The sequence below is a fragment of the Eleutherodactylus coqui genome, chromosome 1, assembly GCF_035609145.1.
Source record: "Eleutherodactylus coqui strain aEleCoq1 chromosome 1, aEleCoq1.hap1, whole genome shotgun sequence".
Taxonomy (NCBI): Eukaryota; Metazoa; Chordata; class Amphibia; order Anura; family Eleutherodactylidae; genus Eleutherodactylus; species Eleutherodactylus coqui.
This window is the reverse complement of record NC_089837.1, coordinates 37,215,376-37,242,570: the sequence shown is the minus strand read 5'-3', so window position 1 is coordinate 37,242,570 and position 27,195 is coordinate 37,215,376. Positions and strand designations below refer to the sequence as shown.

Here is a 27,195-nt window from a genome sequence, read left to right as displayed (position 1 = left end):
CTGAGCGCTGGCGGGCCATCACCAAGTATCAGGACACAAAATGACGGATTTCTAGCAGAGACTCCTTGGTAGTTTGTGCTGCATTTCACATATTTCTGCCAAAAACATTCCAATGTTTTCAATTACTTTAACCTTTAACGCTATTAAATGCTCAGTGTTGTTGGATGGGGCTTTGGGTTGGTAAGAGAGCTGCTTCACTGGCTATAAATCTCATTATTTCATTGCTTTTTCTTATTAATCCATGCCACCTATTATTAAAAAAAGAGTGATTTTTAATTTACAGTTTATAGAACTGATAAGTAGTCACTTAGTTTAATATGTTACATTACTTATCCTGTACTGTCCTGAGTTACATCGTGTTATACTCCAGAGCTGCACTCACTATTCTGCTGGTGGAGTCACTGTGTACATACATTACCTATCCTGTACTGATCCTGAGTTACATCCTGTATTATACTCCAGACCTGCACTCACTATTCTGCTGGTGGAGTCACTGTGTACATACATTACTTATCCTGTACGGATCCTGAGTTACATCCTGTATTATACTCCAGAGCTGCACTCACTATTCTGCTGGTGGAGTCACTGTGTACATACATTACTTATCCTGTACTGATCCTGAGTTACATCCTGTATTATACTCCAGAGCTGCACTCACTATTCTGCTGGTGGAGTCACTGTGTACATACATTACTTATCCTGTACTGACCCTGAGTTACATCGTGTTATACTCCAGAGCTGCACTCACTATTCTGCTGGTGGAGTCACTGTGTACATAAATTACGTATCCTGTACTGCTCCTGAGTTACATCCTGTGGTATACTCCAGAGCTGCACTCACTATTCTGCTGGTGGAGTCACTGTGTACATGCATTACTTATCCTGTACTGACCCTGAGTTACATCCTGTATTATACTCCAGAGCTGCACTCACTATTCTGCTGGTGGAGTCACTGTGTACATACATTACTTATCCTGTACTGACCCTGAGTTACATCTTGTATTATACTCCAGAGCTGCACTCACTATTCTGCTGCTGGAGTCACTGTGTACATACATTATGTATCCTGTACTGACCCTGTGTTACATCTTGTATTATACTCCAGAGCTGCACTCACTATTCTGCTGGTGGAGTCACTGTGTACATGCATTACTTATCATGTACTGATCCTGAGTTACATGCTGTATTATACTCCAGAGCTGCACTCACTATTCTGCTGGTGGAGTCACTGTGTACATACATTACTTATTCTGTACTGATCCTGAGTTATATCCTGTATTATACTCCAGAGCTGCACTCACTATTCTGCTGGTGGAGTCACTGTTTATATTACTTATCCTGTACGGATCCTGAGTTAAATCCTGTATTCTACTCCAGAGCCACACTCGCTATTCTGCTGGTGGAGTCACTGTATACATACATTCCTTATCCTGTACTGATGCTGTTACATCCTGTATTATACTCCAGAGCTGCACTCACTATTCTGCTGGTGGAGTCACTGTGTACCTACATTACTTATCCTGTACTGATCCTGAGTTACATCCTGCATTATACTCCAGAGCCGCACTCGCTATTCTGATGGTGGAGTCACTGTATACATACATTCCTTATCCTGTACTGATCCTGAGTTACATATTGTATTATACTTCAGAGCTGCACTTACTATTCTGCTGGTGGAGTCACTGTGTACATACATTACTTATCCTGTACTGATCCTGAGTTACATCCTGTATTATACTCCAGAGCTGCACTCACTATTCTGCTGGTGGAGTCACTGTGTACATACATTACTTATCCTGTACTGAACCTGAGTTACATCCTGTATTATACTCCAGAGCTGCACTCACTATTCTGCTGGTGGAGTCACTGTGTACATACATTACTTATCCTGTACTGAACCTGAGTTACATCCTGTATTATACTCCAGAGCTGCACTCACTATTCTGCTGGTGGAGTCACTGTGTACATACAGTACTTATCCTCTACTGATCCTGAGTTACATCCTGTATTGTACTCCTGTGATAGAACCAAACAGCACCAAACGCACCCCATTTACAATAATGGGGTCCGTCCAGCTTCCATCCTGCCCCCTGGCCTTTTTCAGGATGGAACAGTGCAGCAAGCTGTGCTATTTTGTTCATGATTTTGGGTGGATCTCTGTTAGAGGTGTCAGACGGAGCCTCCTAAGCACATTTTAAGAGCCTTAATAGCCAATATAGTTATGTATCCTTTTTCTTTAAGAGTAATGGTTTCTGTCTTATTGCAGGAAGAAACGGATTCTGAACAAGATGAAAGTGAAAGTCCAAGTCCCACCAGTGACACTGAGCCAGGAAACACCGTGACAAGTTCTCTATCTGTAAATGAATACTTTGCCAAAAGAATGGCAGCTCTTAAAAAGTCATATGCCAAGCATACAGAGGTGGTCCCCGAGAGTGCAGAGCCAGGCTCCGAAGACACGGTGGAGAACCATCCAGAAGACACAAAGAAAAAATCTAAGAAGAAAAAACGCAGTAAGAAGGACGACCACTGCCCAGAGGAGCCGGAAGTGCAGAATCTTCAAACTGAAACCTCTGTGGACCCCACAGATTGTCAGAAGCGAAGAAAAAAGCCAAAGAGCAAGAGAGATGACAAAGTGTTAACTGTGGAAAAGTTGGAAGAGCTAGAAGACCAGGATGAGACCATAAAGAAGAAGAAGAAGAAGAAAAACAAAAGGAAAAAAGACTTGTGTGATGAAAGGCAGGATGAAGATGTCTCCTCTACCCCCCATGAATGTATCAACACAGAGCAACCAAAGGAAAAGAAGAGAAAGCGAAATCGAACAGAAGCTTAGAACATGGAACGAACATAAGACATCTCTCACTGCCCCGTGCCCCGATACTTGACCATAGACGTGGACTCACTGTAAAAAAAAAACGTCTGTTTTCTTATGAATTAAAATCCACTGATGGCCTCACTTTCATGGGTCTTATGAGTTTTGAATTTCCAGATGAAAACTCCTGTGACATTAATTATGGGAATATTTAGTGTTGGGCCAACCGTAACCGCCAAACACTGTTTAGGTTCAAACTTTGCTATAACTTTGATTTGATGCAAACGAGAACCTCCAGTGATTCGTTTGTCCTCATCCTCTTCTTTCTATAAATGTGGCTCAGTTGTTGGCACTATTGCCTTGCAGTGCTGAGGTCCTAGCCACCTAGGTTCAAACCCGACCAAGGACAACAACTGCTTGGTTCAGATTTGAACCTAGGGTCCCAGCACTGCAAGGCAGCAGCGCTAACCTTGGTGTTTCTTCTGCTGCCTCTGTCCTTCAGTGGAGGAGGAGAAGAAACACAAAATAGAAACTCCATGCAGAGGTTGTCCTTGGTCAAATTTAAACCCAAGCCCCAGTCGAGCAAAGCAACAGTGCTGGCCACTCTACTCCTCTTTTTCTTCCTCCTCCTCCTTCCTCTTCACATTGCTTGGGTTTCTATGTTCAAGTCTGACCAAGGACAACATCCGCATGGAGTTTGTGAGGAAGAAGAGGACGATTATGGCTCAAGCCAAACATTTTGCTGAAATTCAGCGAAACAAACTTTTCGAAAGTTTGATCAATGCTAATAAAAATGTATAAACCCCCGACCAGGCTGGTTATTGTATTCTCTACAGAACATATACGTTGTTGGATAATTATTACATATACAGAATGATTTAGTTGTTTTGTCTTAATTATCATGTGGTTAAGTTCTTGCATTATTACTGCATTGTTTCATATAACGACCTCAAATGTTAAGTCTCATTTACACGCAAAGACAGTCTTTCACAAGATTGACAGTTCTAGCGACATTCCTGTCCATTAGCAGTTTATTACCTTCATTTGCATTTAAATGAGCCTGTGGTCTTGGACTTCACATGGGTTGTCTGCTGAATACAATGTAATCAGCTGCTCCCATGGACAACACAGTGTGCGGTCCCTGCTATCTCTCTCCGACTGAACGATGGATTTTATGCTCGCCTAAAAAAAAATCATCATTCAGCCAAAGAGTGAAAGATGGAAGCGTTCACACGCATTGATTATCGCTCAAAAGCCATCGTTTAAACAAATTTTGAGCGATAATCGTTGTGTGTAAATTGGGCTTTAGGTTAGGCTCCGCTTACATAACTTTATTTGAGCTGTGTAACGAGTACTGATCAGAGCAGTGCTTGTTTTGTCTGAGCTTCACACTAGCTGGTTGATACAGTATAGGGGACAAACAATTGTTGATGCTGTTGTTCGTCGCCCATACTGGTTCATCGCGGAGGGCAGCATACGCCCGCTTACATGGGAAGATGTTCCACATGAAAGATGTAATCGCTGATAAATGAACATTTACTCATTCATCAGTGATTAGTGGTACCCTTCACATGGCTTCATGGTTGGGCCAACGAACATTGTTATGAATATTCTTACCCAGTCATCGGCCGTGTAAAAGGCCCTTTACTGACAAAGCAAGTAAAAGGAACTCTGCCCTCCAAGGAACTTCCAAGTAATAATTTAGTCACAAGTAAGGCAATCCAAATTCAGCAACGTGTTTTGGTCCACAACTAATGGGCATTTTTCAAGCATCAATCGCCATGAACAGAAGGTATCTGATACAGGCCCTGCCGGTTGTGTGACCTTCAGTTGCTGTAGGAATGCAACATTAACTAAAACGATCGCTGTGCAATTTCTTTGAGTTCAGAGTTCCTTCTGCTTATACACATTGTTTTGCAACCCTACTCTTGCCGTCTTTAGCAGGGACACTCATTCCGTGTACACAGGGAGTCCCCTCCATTTGTAAAACAACTTGGGTGCCATGGTCGCTATTGACTGAAACGTCAAAGAGCTTAATATGAGTCATGTCCGATCCGAGCATTGCAGCAGGTTGCCTGGTGTGTGTTACAGCGGACTTCTGGTACTAACGACTCAGAAGATAGACCCAAGTTTTTTTGGTTCAAAGGACTTTGCCAAATCCCTTTCACATTCTGAGGCCTGGGAAAGGTGGGAGGAACCTGCAAATAAATTAGCATATTGACCCAAAGCAACGCCTAATCCTGGTAGCTGCAAGACATAGAGATCTCATTAAACAATAGTTTAGGGAATTCATAATTTGCCTCTTGTAGGAAATGTGCGAAATGGCAGACCCAATTGGATGAAAAACTTGGATTCGGGAGCACCATGTAATAAAGGGAGATAATCCCAAGAGCAGATGCATGTCTGAAAATGCTCTGAGAAAAGTCCTTGTTGATCCAAACACAAAAAGGCTCTGGGCTTTAGCCATTTCATGTGCTTTTTAAACAATTTTATACCTACCATGAGATATATATATATATATATATATATATTTTTTTTTTTTTTATTTTTTTTTTTTAAATCTTTAAAAATATATATTATTACATTAGCACAAATTGCACCAGCTGGTGAATCCCTGTGTCTTACTGATAAAGCTCTGCCAGTATCACTATGGTAGCAACAAACCTAAACGAAATTCAAACAGGAAGCTAAGAGTAGTGCAACCAAAGACAATTGGGCCGGCGACCTCAGTGATTGATAATGTAGCATTTTTCTTGTTCATCAACAAACTGAATTAAAGATCCCGTTCCAGAAAGAACGGACAACAAGGCAAGAGCACCACATGTGAAAATAAGGGCCTTTGAGTCCACAACCCCTCCAACACATTTCAGAGATGGAATTATTCATTTTAGCAAGTCTAGCTAGAGTTGAGTACCAACACATAAATATTTTCTGCGAAGACTCCCAATGTTTAAGGCCTCATGTCCACGGGCAAAAGAAGAATTAAAATCCGCAGCAGATTTTAACTCTTCTCCTGCACGCGGATCCGTGCCCCATAGGGATGCATTGACCACCCGCGGGTAGATAAATACCCGCGGATGGTCAATAAAAGTGATTTTTAAAAAAATGGAGCATGAAAAAATCTGGACCATACTCCATTTTCATGCGGGTCTCCCGCGGGGACGGCTCCCGCGGGCTTCTATTTAAGCCTATGGAAGCCGTCCGGATCCGCGGGAGACAAAAATCAGATTTTACTCACCCGCTCCGGTTCTTCTCTTCGCCGCGGCGCCATCTTCTCTCAGTCGCGGACGGATCATTTTGCTTCGGGCCGGCGCATGCGCGGGGCACGTCACCGACGTCATCCTGCGCATCCGCCGGGCCGAAGAAAGAAGATCCGGCCGCGACGCAGAGAAGATGACGCGGAAGCGAAGGAAGGATCCGGAGCGTGTGAGAGGTGAGTTTATTCTGATTTATTCTTATTTTCAGCGCTCATGTCCGCGGGGCAGAAGGGACCCGCTACGGATTCTCCATGGAGAATCCATAGCGGACCTGATTTTCCCCGTGGACATGAGGCCTAATAACATGAGAAACATTTTTAGTCCAGCAGAGAGCTGATCTCCATTCTTCCAAATGTAATTGTTTAAAATCTTGCTCCCACAGTAGCATATGTGGAGACTTACTTTGGGAAGTATCTGAAGGGCTGTCACAGTGCAGAGGGATCAGCCCTATTCTCATTTGCACAAGGAAAGACTAGAAGCAATGGGATGAAAGTGAAAGGGAGGAGTCACAGATTAGATATTGGACAGTGAGGGGGATCAATGAGTGGAACAGGTTACCACGGGAAGTGGGGCGTTCAACTGCAATGGAAGTCTTCAAACAAAGGCTGGACAAATATCTGTCTGGGATGATTTAGTGAATCCTGCACTGAGCAGGGGGTCGGACCCGATGACCCTGGAGGTCCCTTCCAACTCTACCATTCTATGAGAATGGTTTGGAGCTTACTAAAACAGGAGTTTAAGATGGGGATCGCTACATTTCTAAAAATATAGAGAATACTCGGTAAGAACATCATTTTAACTGCTGCTATCTTTCAAGTACAGGAAAAGCTCATGGAAGTTATTTAAAAGTTGTTGAGTATAGTTTAGCAAGGGCAGGTAATTGCTGGTGAATGTATTGGAGCTACAACGTGTTAAATGGATACCTAAATATGGTATAGAATGTTCATTCCAGACATATGGAAATGAGCTAATTATATGCTGCCTAACTTTATAATCAATACCAACGCCCAACAGTTTGTACTTTTTGATAAAACATAAAATCTCGATTGGGCCCCTTCAAAGAGGAGATGGGGTGTGTGAGAGCCAAAAAGCAATCGGCATGAAGCTCTATTTTGTGTTTTTCCTGATGTCTTAATTAAATTCCCTTAATATATTCATTAATTCTGATCTCTTCCGCTAGGGGCTCCAAAAAAGAGCAAAAATCACAGATGAGAGAGGGCAGCCCTGTCGAGTGCCATTAGAAATTGCAAATGGAAGGGAATTGCATTCAGATGAGAAGACCCGTGCAGATCGGGTTGACTACAATAAAACGATTGCAGACCTGATGGGCCCTGAAAATTTTCTTAAAGGGGTTCTGTCACTAAAAAAGAAAAATGCTCTACTTATCTATTCCTCCCCTATCAGTTTGCTTACCAGATCTTCACCTCCCCTATCTTCTCCTGTCTCCTGCAGTCCAGGGGGTCACTTCATCTCCAGCTGCCTGATTCTTCTCCTTCCTGTGAGGTTACGTACATTAGGTTGGCAGTCTGCCAATGTACGTTACATCACAGCTCACAGGCCAGCAGGGGGACTGCCTATCTTCAGAGATTGCTCATGCAGCTATCTCTGAAATAGATTACAATTCCTTCCCAGGCAGTGAAGCTACAGCACAGGGACCTGACCTTCACTGACCGAGCAGGAAGGAGTTTGTGATGAGCAGCCTTCATAACAAGCTGGGCCCAGCCTGCAGTGAGCTGACCTGGGGCACAGGAGAAGCTCAACCAGGAGAAGATGTGATAAGGAGAGAGACAGGGAAGGAATAGGCAAGTTTAGATTTTTATTTTTTTTTAATAACAAAACCCCTTTAAGTAGCTTCTAAATAGCCCAGGGGATCCGGTCCAATGCTTTCTCCACATCCAAAGCTAAAAATAAAGAAGGTATACAACCGCCCTCAGCAACTTTAATGAAACTCAAAAACCAACAAGATCCAATGTGAGATTTTTCGCAGTGGAACAAATCCCACCTGATTTGCAGTAACCAACATTGGGAGGATAGAAAAAAGTTGTTTGATGTTAAAACTTACATTAAACTTTTAAGCAGTGTACAATAAGAAAATGGGATGAAGAGCATCCTTGCCGGATTTGGGCAAAGTAACGCCAAGTGCCTCCAGCATTTCAGAAGGGAAGGCACCTTTCTCTATTGCCACATTCAACACCAATACGAGATGAGGAACCAGAAAGGAAGAATATTTTTTATAATGGCCATTAGAAAATGCATCTGAGCCTGGGGACTTAAAGGGGTTGTCCCGCGCCGAAACGGGTTTTTTTTTTTTTTTTCAATAGCCCCCCCGTTCGGCGCGAGACAAACCCGATGCAGGGGTTAAAAGAAAAAAACGGCTAGTGCTTACCTGAATCCCCGCGCTCCGGTGACTTCTTACTTACCTTGTGAAGATGGCCGCCGGGATCTTCACCCTCGGTGGACCGCAGGTCTTCTGTGCGGTCCATTGCCGATTCCAGCCTCCTGATTGGCTGGAATCGGCACGTGACGGGGCGGAGCTACGAGGAGCCGCTCTCCAGCACGAGCGGCCCCATTCAGAAAAGAAGAAGACCGGACTGCGCAAGCGCGTCTAATCGGGCGATTAGACGCTGAAATTAGATGGCACCATGGAGACGAGGACGCCAGCAACGGAGCAGGTAAGTGAATAACTTCTGTATGGCTCATAATTAATGCATGATGTATATTACAAAGTGCATTAATATGGCCATACAGAAGTGTATACCCCCACTTTGTTTCGCGGGACAACCCCTTTAAGGGGTTTAGCGTTTTAATGGCTTCCAGGACTTCAGACATGGAAAATGGTGCAGAAAGGGAAGCTAATTGGTCAGGTGATAAATAAGGTAGATTAATGCCTTCGAAAAATCTTAATTTCCTCCGGTTGAGGTTGGTGTATATTTGTATCTTGTTATAAATTATAAGGAGAAGAATAGTATGAGGCAAATGCATTACCAATTTCTTGAGATTTAGTAGTCTTTTGCCCTTTAGAATCTAGAAGAAATTAATGCTCTTCTTAGATTTAAGACTTTTAAGTTGTTTGGCTAAAAACGCTCCAGTATTCTTCATGAGAATAAAATTACATGTTCATTTTCTTAAAGGCAATGTCATGATTTACAGCCAAAAGGCTTTGTTTTACCTCACCTCTACATGTATATACTGAGGAGAATCTCCCTCACCTCTATGTGTATATACTGAGGAGAATCTACCTCCCCTCTATGTGTATATACTGAGGAGAATCTCCCTCACCTCTGTGTGTATATACTGATGAGAATCTACCTCACCTCTATGTATATATACTGAGGAGAATCTCCCTCACCTCTATGTGTATATACTGAGGAGAATCTCCCTCACCTCTATGTGTATACTGAGGAGAATCTACCTCACCTCTATGTATATATACTGAGGAGAATCTCCCTCACCTCTATGTGTATACTGAGGAGAATCTACCTCACCTCTATGTATATATACTGAGGAGAATCTCCCTCACCTCTATGTATATATACTGAGGAGAATCTCCCTCACCTCTATGTGTATATACTGAGGAGAATCTCCCTCACCTCTCTGTGTATATACTGAGGAGAATCTACCACACCTCCATGTGTATATACTGAGGAGAATCTACCTCACCTCTCTGTCTATATACTGAGGAGAATCCACCTCACCTCTATGTGTATATACTGAGTAGAATCTACCTCACCTCTATTTGTATATACTGAGGAGAATCTACCTCCTCTCTATGTGTATATACTGAGGGGAATGTACCTCACCTCCATGTGTATATACTGAAGAGAATCTCCCTCACCTCTATGTCTATATACTGAGGAGAATTTCCCTCACCTCTATGTATATATTCTGAGGAGATTCTACCTCACCTCTGTGTGTATATACTGAGGAGAATCTCCCTCACCTCTATGTCTATATTCTGAGGAGTATCCACCTCACCTCTATGTCTATATACTGAGGAGAATTTCCCTCACCTCTATGTGTATATACTGAGGAGAATCTCCCTCACCTCTATGTGTATATACTGAGGAGATTCTACCTCACCTCTGTGTGTATATACTGAGGAGAATCTCCCTGACCTCCATGTGTATATACTGAGAGGAATCTACCTCACCTCTGTGTATAAACTGAGGAGAATCTCCTTCACCTCTATGTCTATATACTGAGGAGAATTTCCCTCACCTCTATGTATATATTCTGAGGAGTATCCACCTCACCTCTATGTGTATATACTGAGGAGAATCTACCTCACCTCTATGTGTATATACTGAGGAGAATCTACCTCCTCTCTATGTGTATATACTGAGGGGAATGTACCTCACCTCTATGTCTATATACTGAGGAGAATCTCCCTCACCTCTATGTGTATATACAGAGGAGAATCTCCCTCACCTCTATGTCTATATACTGAGGAGAATCTCCCTCACCTCTATGTGTATATACTGAGGAGAATCTACCTCACCTCTATGTCTATATAATGAGGAGAATCTCCCTCACCTTTATGTGTATACACTGAGGACAATCTACCACACCTCCATGTGCATATACTGAGGAGAATCTACCTCACCTCTATGTGTATATACTGAGGGGAATGTACCTCACCTCTATGTATATATACTGAGGACAATCTACCACACCTCCATGTGTATATACTGAGGAGAATCTACCTCACCTTTATGTGTATATACTGAGGAGAATCTACCACACCCCTATGTGTATATACTGAGGAGAATCTACCTCACCTCTATGTGTATATACTGAAGAGAATCTCCCTCACCTCTATGTCTATATACTGAGGAGAATTTCCCTCACCTCTATGTATATATTCTGAGGAGTATCCACCTCACCTCTATGTCTATATACTGAGGAGAATTTCCCTCACCTCTATGTGTATATACTGAGGAGAATCTCCCTCACCTCTATGTGTATATACTGAGGAGATTCTACCTCACCTCTGTGTGTATATACTGAGGAGAATCTCCCTAACCTCCATGTGTATATACTGAGAGGAATCTACCTCACCTCTATGTCTATATACTGAGGAGAATTTCCCTCACCTCTATGTATATATTCTGAGGAGTATCCACCTCACCTCTATGTGTATATACTGAGGAGAATCTACCTCACCTCTATGTGTATATACTGAGGAGAATCCACCTCACCTCTGTCTGTATATACTGAGGAGAATTTCCCTCACCTCTATGTATATATTCTGAGGAGATTCTACCTTACCTCTGTGTGTATACACTGAGGAGAATCTACCTCACCTCTGTGTGTATACACTGAGGAGAATTTCCCTCACCTCTATGTATATATTCTGAGGAGATTCTACCTCACCTCTATGTCTATATACTGAGGAGAATTTCCCTCACCTCTATGTATATATTCTGAGGAGTATCCACCTCACCTCTATGTGTATATACTGAGGAGAATCTACCTCACCTCTATGTGTATATACTGAGGAGAATCTACCTCACCTCTATGTGTATATACTGAGGAGAATCCACCTCACCTCTATGTATATACTGAGGAGAATCTACCTCACCTCTGTGTGTGTATATACTGTGGATAATCTACCTCACCTCTGTGTGTATACACTGAGGAGAATCTACCTCACCTCTGTGTGTATACACTGAGGAGAATCCACCTCACCTCTGTCTGTATATACTGAGGAGAATCTACCTCACCTCTATGTCTATATACTGAGGAGAATTTCCCTCACCTCTATGTATGTATTCTGAGGAGATTCCACCTCACCTCTGTGTGTATATACTGAGGAGAATCTCCCTCACCTCTATGTCTATATTCTGAGGAGAATTTCCCTCACCTCTATGTGTATATACTGAGGAGAATCTACCTCACCTCTATGTGTATATACTGATGAGAATCTACCTCCCGTCTATGTGTATATACCGAGGAGAATCCACCTCACCTCTTTGTGTATATACTGAGGAGAATCTACCTCACCTCTGTGTGTATACACTGAGGAGAATCCACCTCACCTCTGTCTGTATATACTGAGGAGAATCTACCTCACCTCTATGTCTATATACTGAGGAGAATTTCCCTCACCTCTATGTATGTATTCTGAGGAGATTCCACCTCACCTCTGTGTGTATATACTGAGGAGAATCTCCCTCACCTCTATGTCTATATTCTGAGGAGAATTTCCCTCACCTCTATGTGTATATACTGAGGAGAATCTACCTCACCTCTATGTGTATATACTGATGAGAATCTACCTCCCGTCTATGTGTATATACCGAGGAGAATCCACCTCACCTCTTTGTGTATATACTGAGGAGAATCTACCTCACCTCTGTGTGTATATACTGTGGAGAATCCACCTCACCTCTGTGTGTATATACTGAGGAGAATCCACCTCACCTCTATGTGTATATACTGAGGAGAATCTACCTTACCTCTGTGTGTGTATATACTGTGGATAATCTACCTCACCTCTGTGTGTATACACTGAGGAGAATCTACCTCACCTCTGTGTGTATACACTGAGGAGAATCCACCTCACCTCTGTCTGTATATAATGAGGAGAATCTACCTCACCTCTATGTCTATATACTGAGGAGAATTTCCCTCACCTCTATGTATGTATTCTGAGGAGATTCCACCTCACCTCTGTGTGTATATACTGAGGAGAATCTACCTCACCTCTATGTCTATATTCTGAGGAGAATTTCCCTCACCTCTATGTGTATATACTGAGGAGAATCTACCTCACCTCTATGTGTATATACTGAGGAGAATCTACCTCCCGTCTATGTGTATATACCGAGGAGAATCCACCTCACCTCTTTGTGTATATACTGAGGAGAATCTACCTCACCTCTGTGTGTATACACTGAGGAGAATCCACCTCACCTCTGTCTGTATATACTGAGGAGAATCTACCTCACCTCTATGTCTATATACTGAGGAGAATTTCCCTCACCTCTATGTATGTATTCTGAGGAGATTCCACCTCACCTCTGTGTGTATATACTGAGGAGAATCTACCTCACCTCTATGTCTATATTCTGAGGAGAATTTCCCTCACCTCTATGTGTATATACTGAGGAGAATCTACCTCACCTCTATGTGTATATACTGAGGAGAATCCACCTCCCGTCTATGTGTATATACCGAGGAGAATCCACCTCACCTCTGTGTGTATATACTGAGGAGAATCTACCTCACCTCTGTGTGTATATACTGTGGAGAATCCACCTCACCTCTGTGTGTATATACTGAGGAGAATCCACCTCACCTCTGTGTGTATATACTGAGGAGAATCCACCTCACCTCTGTGTGTATATACTGAGGAGAATCCACCTCACCTCTATGTGTATATACTGAGGAGAATCTACCTCACCTCTATGTGTATATACTGAGGAGAAACTACTTCACCTCTATGTGTATATACTGATGAGAATCTACCTCACCTCTATGTGTATATACTGAGGAGAAAGTACTTCACCTCTATGTGTATATACTGATGAGAATCTACCTCACCTCTATGTGTATATACTGAGGAGAATCTCCCTCACCTCTGTGTGTATATACTGAGGAGAATCCACCTCACCTCTGTGTGTATATACTGAGGAGAATCCACCTCACCTCTATGTGTATATACTGAGGAGAATCCACCTCACCTCTATGTGTATATACTGAGGAGAATCTACCTCACATCTATGTGTATATACTGAGGAGAAACTACTTCACCTCTATGTGTATATACTGATGAGAATCTACCTCACCTCTATGTGTATATACTGAGGAGAATCTACCTCACCTCTATGTGTATATACTGAGGAGAATCTACCTCCCCTCTATGTGTATATACTGATGAGAATCTACCTCACCTCTATGTGTATATACTGAGGAGAATCTACCTCACCTCTATGTGTATATACTGAGGAGAATCTACCTCACCTCTATGTGTATATACTGAGGAGAATCTACCTCACCTCTATGTGTATATACTGAGGAGAAAGTACTTCACCTCTATGTGTATATACTGATGAGAATCTACATCACCTCTATGTGTATATACTGAGGAGAATCTCCCTCACCTCTGTGTGTATATACTGAGGAGAATCTACCTGACCTCTGTGTATATACTGAGGAGAATCTACCTGACCACTGTGTGTGTATATACTGAGGAGAATCTCCCTCACCTCTCTGTGTATATACTGAGGAGAATCTTGAGGCTTGTACCCCTGATCTTTCAACACGCTAGCAACACCCAGCAGCTAGTGCCACATAAAAGGGTCATATATACTAGAAACCGTATATATGGCCACTCAGCTGATGTAGATGTAACTTTCCAGCGCATGAATAGGCATTGTCTATTTGGGGAAAGTTGAGCTTCCCCTACACACATTAAAGAGCCCTCCGACCCCACCGCTCCAACAACTAAACTCTATGGAGGCCTCAATAAAGATGGCCTTGCCTTCTCACACCTGAATATTCGCTGCTCGCAGATCAGGTTTACGTGGCGTATTATATGACACCGCCGCCTCAATGTGACTTTCCTGAAATGATGCACCGAAATTAAAAATTGTTTCTTTTGTTGAACAAAAAATAAAATAGAGGTGCAATTAAAGGATTATATAAGTCTGTGCCAGGCCTGGAGAAAAAAAAGCAAAAGTTCCGGTTGATTCTTAGCCAGGCGTCCCTTATGTGCCAGGGAGGTACGTGCACGGCACCGCATAAGTCCACAAGAAGCCACCACAACACTGCAGTGTGTTGGCAGCGCCAATGTTTGTGCATTGTCTTGGAATTCAGGGCAGTTTCTCGGCCGAGCTGCCAGTTACACAGTGAACTCCACTTCAGTGTGAGTCTATCACGGGGATTGAACTCTTGGAGGGAGGTGACGCCGCTTCCCGACAGGTTTTAAACAAAACAGAAAAAAGTAAAGTATAAAGTTCCCTTTTTACGCACATTCTTTATGGTGTCTGTATGCAGACATGGCAGCAGAAATGTTATCTGTGGAAGACAATGACGTGATTGTCTGCTTACCAAGCACAGCTTTGTGATTTATGTTATGGGGCAGGTAAATATTAAGCCGTGATCCTGAAAAAAAGAAGGGAACACGTGAAGGGGTTTTACAGGGGGACATTATTGATAACCTATTTGGTATTGGTCATCAGTAGTTGATCGGCTGGGGTCTGTCGCTCAGGACCCCAACAAATCGGCTCAGCGGGCGCATGCTGTCAGCACCGCAAATACACTGTAATACCCCAGGCAACCACAGGCAGGGTAACATTCACCACGGCGGCTCTTTCACAGCTGTTACATGGGCTCAATGTGAACGCGTACTCCTCAATGAAGAATAGGGGGCACCAATGGCGAAACTGCCAATTCTGGTGTTCTCTGACGAGTGCCAATACAGTTGAACGGTGCTGAGCTGTGAACACAGGTCCCATTATAGGACATCGGACCTTCATGTAACACTCATCGAGTCTGTATATGACCATTTAGTCAGAGAAATGCAGAACAGTCGCCCGCTTGAGGTCATTTTGTAGGGGTCTGGAAGTGCTCTTGATGCCCTTCTACAGTCCCATCCAGCTCTCCTTGTGTTCTGGCTTCTCCTTGAGGGCTCTTTTACACGGCTGCTGCAATTTTCGGCCACCCGAATCGCAACCAAAAATCGCATGAACGAGAGGCAACCGCAACCAAGTCGATTCAGACGACCAGGTGCAGCGAGTATATGCGATAGCCTGGAATACCAGCAGCCGCGGAAGAGAGCTCAGCTCTGCTAACCTCCCTCCCCCTTCCCCTCTCTGCCCCCTGCCTGCAAGGGGAGGGGGCGGGAGCTTAGCAGAGCTAGTCATGTTAAACTCCTCCCCCTCCCAACCTAGCCTATGAAAGTTGCTGGCAAGAAGAGGGGGAGGGAGTTTAGCAAAAACTCCCTCCCCCTTCTCTTTCCTGAAGGATTTCATCGCCTCCCAGAGGAGTCTATGGGAATGGCTGGCATACTACAGCAGAGGAAAGGACAAGACCTATCTTGTCCGGCGTAAAAGCAGACAGTCTGTAAGCGCTATCTTTTATAGCAGGACAATTTTACGCACCCAAAATCGCCAATCTCAACAAATGCATTGGAATCCAATGCTTCAGATGGCTGCCATTTTTGTCGGGTGTTTTATCGCGGCAAAATCGCCGCAATAAAACACTCGTGTGAAACTCGCCTTGAGGCGCCTTCACGCTGGCGATCGCGATATCGCCATTAAAATATCGTGCCAAAATAGCAAGTTTGTTCAGGTGATTTTTGAGCGTCAGTGATGTTCTTTTTTTATGAAAAATCGCACATCGGATCGCTGCCAGCCCCGATTTTCTTGTGCGAAAGTCGATAGGAGTTTCTAATGTTAAACACGCATCGCACCAAAATTGCAAGTTTGTGCGTTGCGATGTGATAAAAAGGAGGCTCCATAGGGAAACCTGGGCAAGGACGCAAAACGCAGAAAGATAGAACTTGCCACTATTTTCATATCTCGCAACATCACATGAGTGAAAACATCGGAAATGGGAATGAAACCATGGAAAATCATTGGTTTCATAATTCAGGGGTTTTCACTCAATTGCGCGATTTTATCACCAGTGTGAAGGCGTCCTTAGGCTTTACAGACTATGATGTAAAAAAAAAATGGGGAGCATCAAATTGCACTTGCGTGCACATCACACAGCGTGCGACGTGTTTGACTGTCCCATTGAAAACAATAGGCGAAGCATTCCGAGGGCCGTGAAAAAATGGAACATGCAGCAATTTTTTTACCTCACAGCTTCACTCATGTGTAGGACTCCATTGAAAAGAATGGAGTTCAAATTCGTGTGCGTTTTGTGCATCTCGCTCATGTCAAAGGGTTAAAATGTCTTCAAAAGAGGCAGCGTTCAAATCCGTTTACTCAGTCGTAGTCTGCGGGTATGTTAAAATGGTAAAGCAATAGGTTTTCAGGCTTTTTTCTTGTATTATAAGGTATATGCTTGACAGATGGCCGAGGGCGATGTGAGCAGCCCCTTCTTGTCCAGCACATTTCTATTCAGACTTCCGCCTAGAATACGGTGTATCTGATATAAAACAACCATAATGAAAATCCAAGCTAACAAATACTATCTCAACACAAAGTGCAATAAACATACACTGCTTGAAGAAATGTTCATGTATATGGAAAGCTGCCATTGTCCGACAAGGTTTATGGGCAGCTTAACTTAGAAATACCACCAGCACCCAAAAATGTCCAGTACAGTATGACCACTTTTTCGGTTAGGTTAACTGGTCAACTGTATATCTTCCCCATGCAGGGGCATAAGAATAGAAGGTGCAGAAATTGCAGTTGCCTCAGGACCATGGAGCCTTAGGGGACCCATAAATTTTCTCTTCCCCTTATGACAAGACCAGTACTATAAATGAAACCTTATAGTTGGGGGTCCATCAACCTCAAGTTTATGTGTAGAGGACTTGGAGGTTGAAGGTCCCGCTTCCAAGGTTCTATGGACTGTGAAGGCACAGCAGTTGCTTCCCCCATTTTACCTTCTCTTGTGGGCACTGTCCCTCTTATGAGAATCGGAGCTTCATGCGGGTCAGCACTGTGTTTGGCCACACTGCATCAGTGGGAGAACGAGTCAAGAACAGGGCTTGGACATGGGTGCACCACAGCGTGCGGGGAAAGGACTCATGTGGAGGCTGAATACTCATGATACTCTCGCCCTATCCCCCATTAAAGCAACAGTATCTTTAACATACTTAACGGGACTCAACTTTTTTCAACACCCAACCATCTATGAGTATAATGCAATAGAAACCCCCAACCCCCTTCTTTGGCTCCATATAAATTGGGAGACAGAAATGTGTAGCTGACCAATGAGAGCTCCGTGGAGACAAAAGATAGCTTTATAGATCCTTCATGACCCCGTAACGGAGTCCGAATTGGCCTATGGAAAGACCCGGTAGATGAACGCTGATCTCGTTGATCGTCAAGCACTTTTCTACCAGAGCAAACTGCTCCGCGTAAAAAGAAGGACCCTTAGAAACAGAGGAACATTTCCAACCCTAGTAAAACTGGCAAATTATATGTGAAATTACGACCGGCCGTATCTCTGTCTTGTCCCTGTCACAGTAGAAACATCTGCTGAAATTGATGACTGCGGAGAGAAATTAGACGTTACCCTATGTAATTTATACCCTGAACAAGTTTAAACACTTGACGTCTCCCATAAATGTAGGGCCGGGAAATGACTTTCTTCGGTTTGCTGCTGTGTATCTGATGAATGGGGAAGGGGAAGCTATCAACAGCACATTTGCTTACATTATCCAAGTGTTAGGAGGGTGGGTCCTATCAATCATACGCCACCATCCCATATTTCATTGTAATTAATTAATCACTTCTCGCTAAAGTCATCATTCAACGTATCTCTGGAGTACATCCCGCTACCTTATAGAGCCAGCACTCAATTGTATGTTAGGTAACAATGGTACAGCTGGGATGTGATTCAGCTAGTCCACAGGTGACCCTTGAGAAATACTCCAGCTCCTGACAAACTATTTTTATTTATGGGCTTATTTTTCAATGTCTGTCTATAACGTATCTTCACCCATCAGTCTGTTACTTCCCTAAGAGAGTGTGAAAGTTCAGCAACTTCTACGTTCCCCATAAAACCTGGAAGGAACAATCATGTAGACTTGATGGGCTCAGGAACAGGGTGGAGCGCGGCTATCGCTGTCAGGCAACAGATGAGTGAAACATATCTTGGCTGGGTTCATGGAAGGATTTTTGTTAAAGTGAAAATCCCGGACAAACAAAGATGGCCGCAGCACTTCTCTGACTCCCCAATGTATACTATGCTCTAGTATATGTCGGTAGTCTAAGACAGTGTTTCTCAACTCCAGTCCTTAGGGACCCCAACAGGTCATGTGTTCAGGATATCCTCTAGTAAGAACACCTGTGGAATACTGAGGAAATCCTGAAAACACGACCTGTTGGGGATCCCTGAGGACTGAAGTTGAGAAACACTGATCAAAGACATGGAAAGCGGCTATGATTGGCTAGTGTAGTGGCCCAGCGTCAGTGGGGCTCCTCCATAATGCTTTATGTTCGTCTCTTGTCAGTGTTATTTGTGAAGTGCATCAGATTAATGTGTATTGGATGTTTGCAGGACTAAAAGGGTTAACGTCTGGTATGTCCTGTCTTGTCTGGAAATGTATCATTTTGTATGTAGCCTATGTAGTCACGTGATGTTGCTTGTTATGTGTTTGCAAGAGGCAATGCAAGTAGTTGAGAAGTAGTTCAGAAGTGGTACAGAAGGAGAACCAAAAGAGAATAGGAGGAGAGCAGAGTAGAGTTAGTTGGTCAGTCCGTGTAAGTCCGTCGGTTGGGTAGTGCAGAGACATGGAGGAGGCCGAGAGATGGTGTTCTGTTCCTGCTTGGGCTTACCCTTCAGGAGCAACTTCCCACCACGACTACTAGCAGGACTGAGTGTGCCCGGACCTAGAGAAGCCGCGCAAGAACTGGAGTGCGTCCAGAGGAATAGAGGAGCTGCTGGAGAGCGAGAGGAAACAGCGAGCGAGTGTCAGAAGAAAGTGAGAGAAAGAGAGTTACCGGGAGAGTCTATTGCCTACAGATAACTAGGACTGTAGAGTTACGAGTACCCTGTGAATCCTCCCTGCATCTACACTGTGAGAATTGTTTGGATTGTTGTCGTTGATTATGTTGAAGTAAAGGGACAGAACCGAACGTTACTGGTTCTTGCTCAAGAAAAGATACTCTGTGTGCGTGGACTATTTTATTTCATCATCAAGCTTCACCGCAGAGGACGGAACGTTGACGTCACGAGTGACAAACCAGAGTTCAGGTAATCCTGGTTCCTGATTTTGCAAGCACTGCCAGCGTTAACAAGGTCAGGTCCCTAGCTACCCTTAGGGAGGTGACGGTAGAGCCCCGTGACGAAGTTAACATCTCCTCACCCCGATGTCTCCTCGGCTGAGGGCCTGCTCCTCGGACACTAGTACAACCCATCTGAGCAGCGCTGGCCAGACAGAGCAACAGTGTCTTAGACTTCCGATGCGTACTAATACACAGTGAGCATCAAGTAGTCAGAGAAGCGGTGCCGGACATCTTTATTTGTCCAGGACTGGAGGGTGACTAAACATTTGATCTTAACCCCTTAGTGATGAAGCCTGTTTGCGCCTTAATAACCAACTCATCATCATGTTTTTTTCATCATCACATTCCAGGAGCCGTAAGAGTTTTATTTTTCCACCGACAGAGCTCTATGGTGGCTTGTTTTTTTTGTTTTTTTTTGTGGGATAAACTCTAGTCTTCATTTATCTCATTTTTGGGAACATATATTATTTTGATCACCCTTTATTCCATTTTTTTCTAGAGGTGAGAATAATAAGGTCTAAAATTCTGGCATATTTTTTTTTTATTTTTAACGGTGCTCAACATGCAGTATAAACAAAATGTTAAATAAATTCTGCAGGCCGGTACGATTACAGCCATATCCAATTTATATAAGTTTTCTTTTTTACAATTTTTCCACTTTTTTTTTTTAATGTATTTTATGTTCATCGCTGCATTCAAAGATCCCTAACATTTTTTGTCAACAGCGCTGTGAAAGTTTTTTTTTTGATTATCAGCATCTTTTCTCTTTCTTCTAATATAATGCTATACTTCAATATGGCAGTGTATTAGAATGCCTATGAAGCTCAGCCAGAGGCTGAGCCACATCGCCCACCATAGATAGCAGACCCAAAGACTATGTACAAGCCTCTGCAAGCTATCAAAACCCCACAATCACATCGCAGAGGTCCAATGGATGACAGAGGGAGCCCTGTCAGGCTTGTACTGACCACAGTGTGTAATGGGTTAGACACTGGGGATCCAAGGTTTCTTCGGTCCCCCGGGTTACAGCCATCACAAGGCTGTTGTCCGGCAAACTGCTGATTGGCTGGGATCCAGATCATCTCCTATCGGTTATTAATTACCTATCCTGTGGAAAGATACCAGTATTTTAAATATATTACATGTTACGAGAAATTTGAGTACTTTGAAGAGCTAATGGGTTGCAAAAAGTATAGGCAGAACACTTAACACTCAGACTGCAGATGGCAACCATCATGCAACTTTATATATGGATGTACAATCTTGGAGGAGCAGGACTACCTGTACAACCCAATTTGGCCTTATGTACCAGTAGTGACAAGGACACCAGCAAAATGTAGAACTAGAGAAGAATCAGTCAGGAAGTAGGAGAGAGGAATTGTCTTCAGTCCCTTTTTGGGGGTCACTGTCGCCTCTTTGGTGCTCCTGTTGTTTATTTCTTTGACACCAAAGCAGGTGAGATTGTTTCACAATGGATTCTGCTTCCTAACTGAACAGATATTCCTGAGTGTAAGAGGCTTAAGTGTTCCCGAAATGTTTTTGAGCTTTGTATTAGCAGTCTGGATACAACCACCAGTTGTTATTATACTCCTCTGATACGTCAGCTATTACGTCCGTTGCCTACTGCTCCGGCCAGCCGCCGCATCGCACACATTTCTACACAGATCAGTAGCATTATATACATTTACGATGGGCTCATATACTTGTGCAATAACCACGAGCGTCTACATACTAAACTCTAGTAATACGTCCCAGCCCCGGCAGTTACACGCTTACCAGCAGCATCACAGCATTCCCACATTGAACTTTGGCCGACCACCAGCACTAGTCCATGATAACATCTGCTGTTTCACACTAGTAATACACAATAAAGCTTTTGCATCTACACAGTAATGGGCCATCACTATGGCATCTCTAGAATGTATCTATGTAATACTGACTATTACTGTAATCCATCAAATATGGCCTAAACCACCACAAAAAAAAAAAAACAATAACAAAGCCAGCAGACCTGATGGAATCCCTGATGGAATCTTTAAAGAGGGTGGACCTGAGATGACACAAAAACTCCACCAGCTGATTGAAAAAGTGTGGGCGACCGAGAAAATCCCAGCGGACTTTAAGGAAGCCACTATGATCACCCTTTTTAAAAAGGGGAAAAGACCAGACAGTGGAAACAATCGAGGTATCTCCCTTCTAACTTCCGCTGGGAAAATCCTTGCAAGAATCCCCGCAAACTGTCTTCTACCCACTGTACATGGTTTTCATTGACCTCGCAAAGGCACTTGATGCAATGCTCTTTTGACCATCCTCCAAAAAATCGTATGTGCTAATAAATTTGTGAATGTCCTATGGCTCCTCCATGATGGCAACGCTCTTGGACAGCAATGGCTCTCAAAGTGACCCATTTAAGGTGGAGTCAGAGGTCAAACAGGTTTGTGTTATTGCCCCAACTTTATTTTCCATCTTTATAGCTATGATACTGCTCCTTGTTGATGGGAAGCTTCCCACCGCCGTGGAAATCATCTATCGGACAGATGGCAAACTATTTAACCTTAACAGACTTAAAGCCAAAACCAAGGTCACAACAACGTCTGTTACAGAACTCCAATATGTTGATGATAGCGTAGTCTGTGCTCATTCAGAGGATGGTCTACAGGCCACTTTTAACATCTTTGCAGAAGCATACGAAAAGCTTGGCCTCTTGCAGAACTTCGAGAAAACCAAAGTGTTCTATCAGGAGGCACCAACCAATCCTTCTGCAATGCCAGAAATACAGCTTAATGGTAAAATGTTAGAATTAGTGTTGACCATTTCCGCTACCTTGGCAGCCACCTTTCCACAAAAGCTAACATCGATGCTGAAATACAACATGTCTAGGGTCTGTGAGTGCAGCCTTTTTTTAGAATGAAGTAGAGAGTGTTTGAGGACTGAGACATTCACGGTTATACCAAGATGCTTGTTTTTAAGCTATTGTCCTTCCAACCCTATCATATGCCTGCAAAACAAGGACTGTCTACAAACGTTACTGTAAACTTCTGGAACAATTCCATCAGCGTTGCCTTTGAAAAATCCTGCAAAATTCTTGGGAAGGCAGGTGGACGAATGTCAGCATTCTGGAAGAAGCAAAGACCACCAACATTGAAGCAATGATCCTTCACCATCAACATCAACTTTGCTGGCCACATTGTGAGAATGCCCGACTACCGTCTCCCAAAGCAATTACTGTACTCTCAACTCAAGAAGGAAAACGGAATGTTCGTGGACAGCAAAAGAGATTTAACCATTTAGCTGTGCTGGACCACACTCTTTATTACTCAGTAGGCCTGACTTGACTCAGTGGACACTCAATACATCTCTCAGTGGTACGCTCTTTATGGTGTAAGGCTATCTCTGACTCAGCACTTCAAAGGGGCAACGACTGAAGCTTCCACAGCTCTAACAGTCCAACTGTCTTGGCACCTTTTCTCTGAACAGGAGGTTCGAGGGTTTCTCTTGTAGCTCCCATGTTCAGGCTGCATCCAACCTCTCAGCAAGCTTGAGGGTTCCACCTATGATACACAACACAGGCCACAACCAACCTTGGTTTCAATTAAGTGCATATAGCCAGATTTGCAGTGCAAAAAAGTCTTGTTCCTTTTATTAGAAGTTTTTACATAAAAGCTTGAGATAGTGCATTAAAATCTTAGAGTAGCATTTACGTCACGGCAACGCTGTGTTTCCACCGACTAGCGGCCTTTTTCAAGGACCTCCAACCTTGCTCAGACCTCACACTTGCATGAGCACTTTACCAACAGGTCCAACACAGCAATAAATTGCATGGCACGCTCAACCTTTTATACCTAAATAGGCCTAAACAGGCAACACCCTGCAGGACAAGACGTGTTCTACCATTTGTCCATTGGGTGCACATGTCTTACCAACAATGTGACTTGGTGATGTACACTTTCCAATGGCCACCGGGTCAGGAAACGAGACCACACCATACTAATCCACACCGGCCACAACAGAGACTGTTACATAAACCATTCGCATAATACGCATTGGCAGTAAACAATAACCCTCAATAACAATATCCAAATCATTCCCAAGTATAGCATTAGCCTTTATATAATGAGCATCAGTCACTGTAGCATCCAGCAGTGGACAGCAGCATTTATATCACTAATGAGCAGTAGCATTCTGCACCATTTTTTTAAACAAACTCTAGAAAATGATAGCATTTACTGATAGGGTTGAGTTAACTTTTTCTAACCCCCCCTTTCATGTGTTGGAGGCATGCTGGCCATCTAACAAGTCCTAAGGGGTGAGCAAACTGATCGGTCTCACTTCTGTTCGATGAGCTGAAGTACTTGCTTCAACCAACTCAGGTTACTCTGAAGTCAGGAGCGTTCCTCGAGCATGATTCACGGAAATACTGGGGGGTTGTTCAGATGTCCTACTATAGTTGTAGCCTCCCCAGCAGACCGTTGCACCTGAATGGCGGCTCCACTCCAGACCATAGCACGTCTGTGGCCATTCTTCTGCGGCTCTTAGCAATCTCTAGTCTTCACTCAGCGCCCCCAGCGTCCTCCAGAGTATCTCCTGCTGCTCCTCTCACCAGTCTCTGCGCTCTCTCTTGCGCCTACCTTCACAGCACCAGCATTGCGCTCTTTCACAGTCCATTGGCTGCGCTCTCCTGGCTTTGACACAACTCCCATACCTTATATAGCGCTGACATCACCTCTCTCAAATGTTCCCACAGAGCATGCTCAGTTCCATTTTGTTGAAATTTGGTGCAAATTTTGGCACATTCAGTAAATTTGGTGCGATTTTTGGCACATTCAGTAAAGTTGGTGCAATTTTTGGCACAATTCACAATCTATCACCAAGGCAACGATTTAACCCCTTTTACTTTTATTACTGTTTTCGATGGGAACAAATCAATACTATTTTTTCCCATCAAATCAACGGACACTTCAGAAGAAGCCATTGTATGACCGATCCGGCGCGGCATCGATGTGAACATAATACACATGTATATTTCTGACTACAATGTATCTTTGACGTTACTCTCATGCCACATTCTTAGTGACTGTGACTTACACCCAGTGACACCAGAGAATAAATAGCTTTATGACTTTAATGTAATAAACTTGTAATAAAAGGATTAGGCCGGACGGCCCGTGGGGGGATGGGAGGAGTTAACCTAGTGTAGTTAGTTAAATGCTAGAAGTTGTCCCGAAGGATGACATCATCTGCTAAAGTTCAGTTGGGAAAGTGATAGAAACGGCGCAATTACTGATGATTATCGCATAACTGCTGAGGTATATGCCGCCTCGTCGATGTGTATTATGCAATGTTATTGACATAGTAAAGGTGTATTAGGAAAAATGTGATGACGACTGATGGTTGTTGCCCAACTGCTGATAATGATTGTGCAACCTCTGTTGCGGCCCCCGTGGACGTCATGGCATGATCTCCATCCCAGTCACACACAGGCTGTTGTTGGCATGGTGGTGGGATGTACAAGTGGTGTGCAAGGTCTGGACAGAAAATGGGAATGACCTGGAATGCCTGCAGCAACAGCACTGTGCTGTGAGGAAGTCCTCCTGATCAGAGCTGAAAGTGCGCAGTACAGAGTTGGGGTTGCTGACCTGGGAAACATAACATCGCACTCGCATGTACATCACACAACACAAGAGTGCCATGCGATGTCTTCTAAGATCCCATTGGGCGAGGCGTTCTGAGGAAATGCCAATGATAGTATACCCTGTGATTTTTTTTTCTTGCAGCATCACCCAAGTGAATAACTCAAAAGAATGGAGTTTATATTCGTTCACGTTTTGAGCGTCTTGCAACACACAAAGTTTGCGCGAGAATCTCGTCGGTGTGAATGTAGCCTAACCTGTGAAAGTAGTAACCTTTGTTAATTGCAGAGAGTGTCCACTGAGTCATACTAGACCTGCTAAGTAACTAAAGGCCCATTTACACGCAAAGATAATCGTGCAAAAGGTTGCATAAACTGATAATGGATACTAATGTCCATTAGCAACTTATAACCTTCATTTGCATGTAAATGAGCCTCTGCAACCTGTATGCAGATAACAGCAGGTGGTCTGTTCTCTGCATTCAGCTTCTTTGTTCTGCCATGGGCTTTCTGCTGAACATAAGGTAATCAGCAGCTCCCATGAAGAATACAGCACCATGGACAACAAACACAGCGTGTGGTCTGTGTGTTATCTTCTCTCTGGCTGTAGATGGATTTTATGCTCACCTAAAAATCATTGTTTAGCCAGAGAGTGAAAGGGAGCATTTACACACACTGATTATCACTCAAAAGCCCTAGTTTGAGCCAATATTGATCGATAATCGTTGCATGTAAATAGGCCTTAAGAGCCCAGAATATACAAAGAGACTGTGTATGCATAAAGAGTCCTCTCACCCTGCTAAGCCAACAACCTAATGCACACTGATGAGGGGCAAAAACGTTGCGTATTCTGAGTGACTTTATCAGTTTCTCACATGGTACTGAAAGAATTTTGGCCCATTCCTCTTTAAGTTGCTTCAGTTCATTGAGGTTTGGCGGCATTCGTCTCTGGGCAGCTCTCCTAAGGTCACCATACAGTATTTTAATGGTTTGAGGTCTGGACTCTGATGGAGCCATTGCTACCAGAGATGAGCGAGCGTACTTACTAAGGGCAAATACTCGAGCGAGTATTGCCTTTTGCTAGTACCTGCCCGCTCGTCTCAAAAGATTCGGGTGTCGGCGGGGGTGAGCGGTGAGTTGCGGGAGTGAGTAGGGGGGAACAGTGGGGAAAGAGATCTTCCCCCTGTTCCTCCCCGCTCTCCCCCGCCGGCACTCAAATCTTTTGAGACGAGTGGGCAGGTACTAGCAAAAGGCAATACTCGCTGGAGTAATTGCCCTTAGCGAGTACACTCGCCCATCTCTAATTGCTACACCTTGAATCTTTTCTTTTCCAGCCCTTCTGATGTGGATTTGGGATCATTGTCCTCTTTCACCACCCAGTAACACCCAAGATTAGCTTTTGGTTAGATGGCCTCACACATAACTCTAAATACTTTGGTATACAGAGGAGTCCATGGTCAACTCAATGACTTCAATGTGTCAAGGCTCTATGGCTGCAAAACAAGCCCCAATCATCACCTCTCCACCATCGAGCTTGATATGAGGTCAAAAAGCATGGCACTGGGAATTACGGCCAAATATCTCCACT

At 43.6% G+C, this 27,195-nt stretch overlaps 1 protein-coding gene across 1 annotated transcript in view; it reads left to right on the top strand.

The window, feature by feature from the left end:
* Positions 1-2,952, top strand: part of PINX1 (PIN2 (TERF1) interacting telomerase inhibitor 1) — a 103,852-nt gene extending 100,900 nt beyond the window's left edge. Inside the window, exon 7 of the mRNA XM_066594921.1 lies at positions 2,266-2,952. Coding sequence (XP_066451018.1) covers positions 2,266-2,829 — 564 coding nt within the window. The 3' untranslated portion in view covers positions 2,830-2,952. The remainder of the gene's footprint in view (positions 1-2,265) is intronic.
* Positions 2,953-27,195: the final 24,243 nt, after the last annotated feature.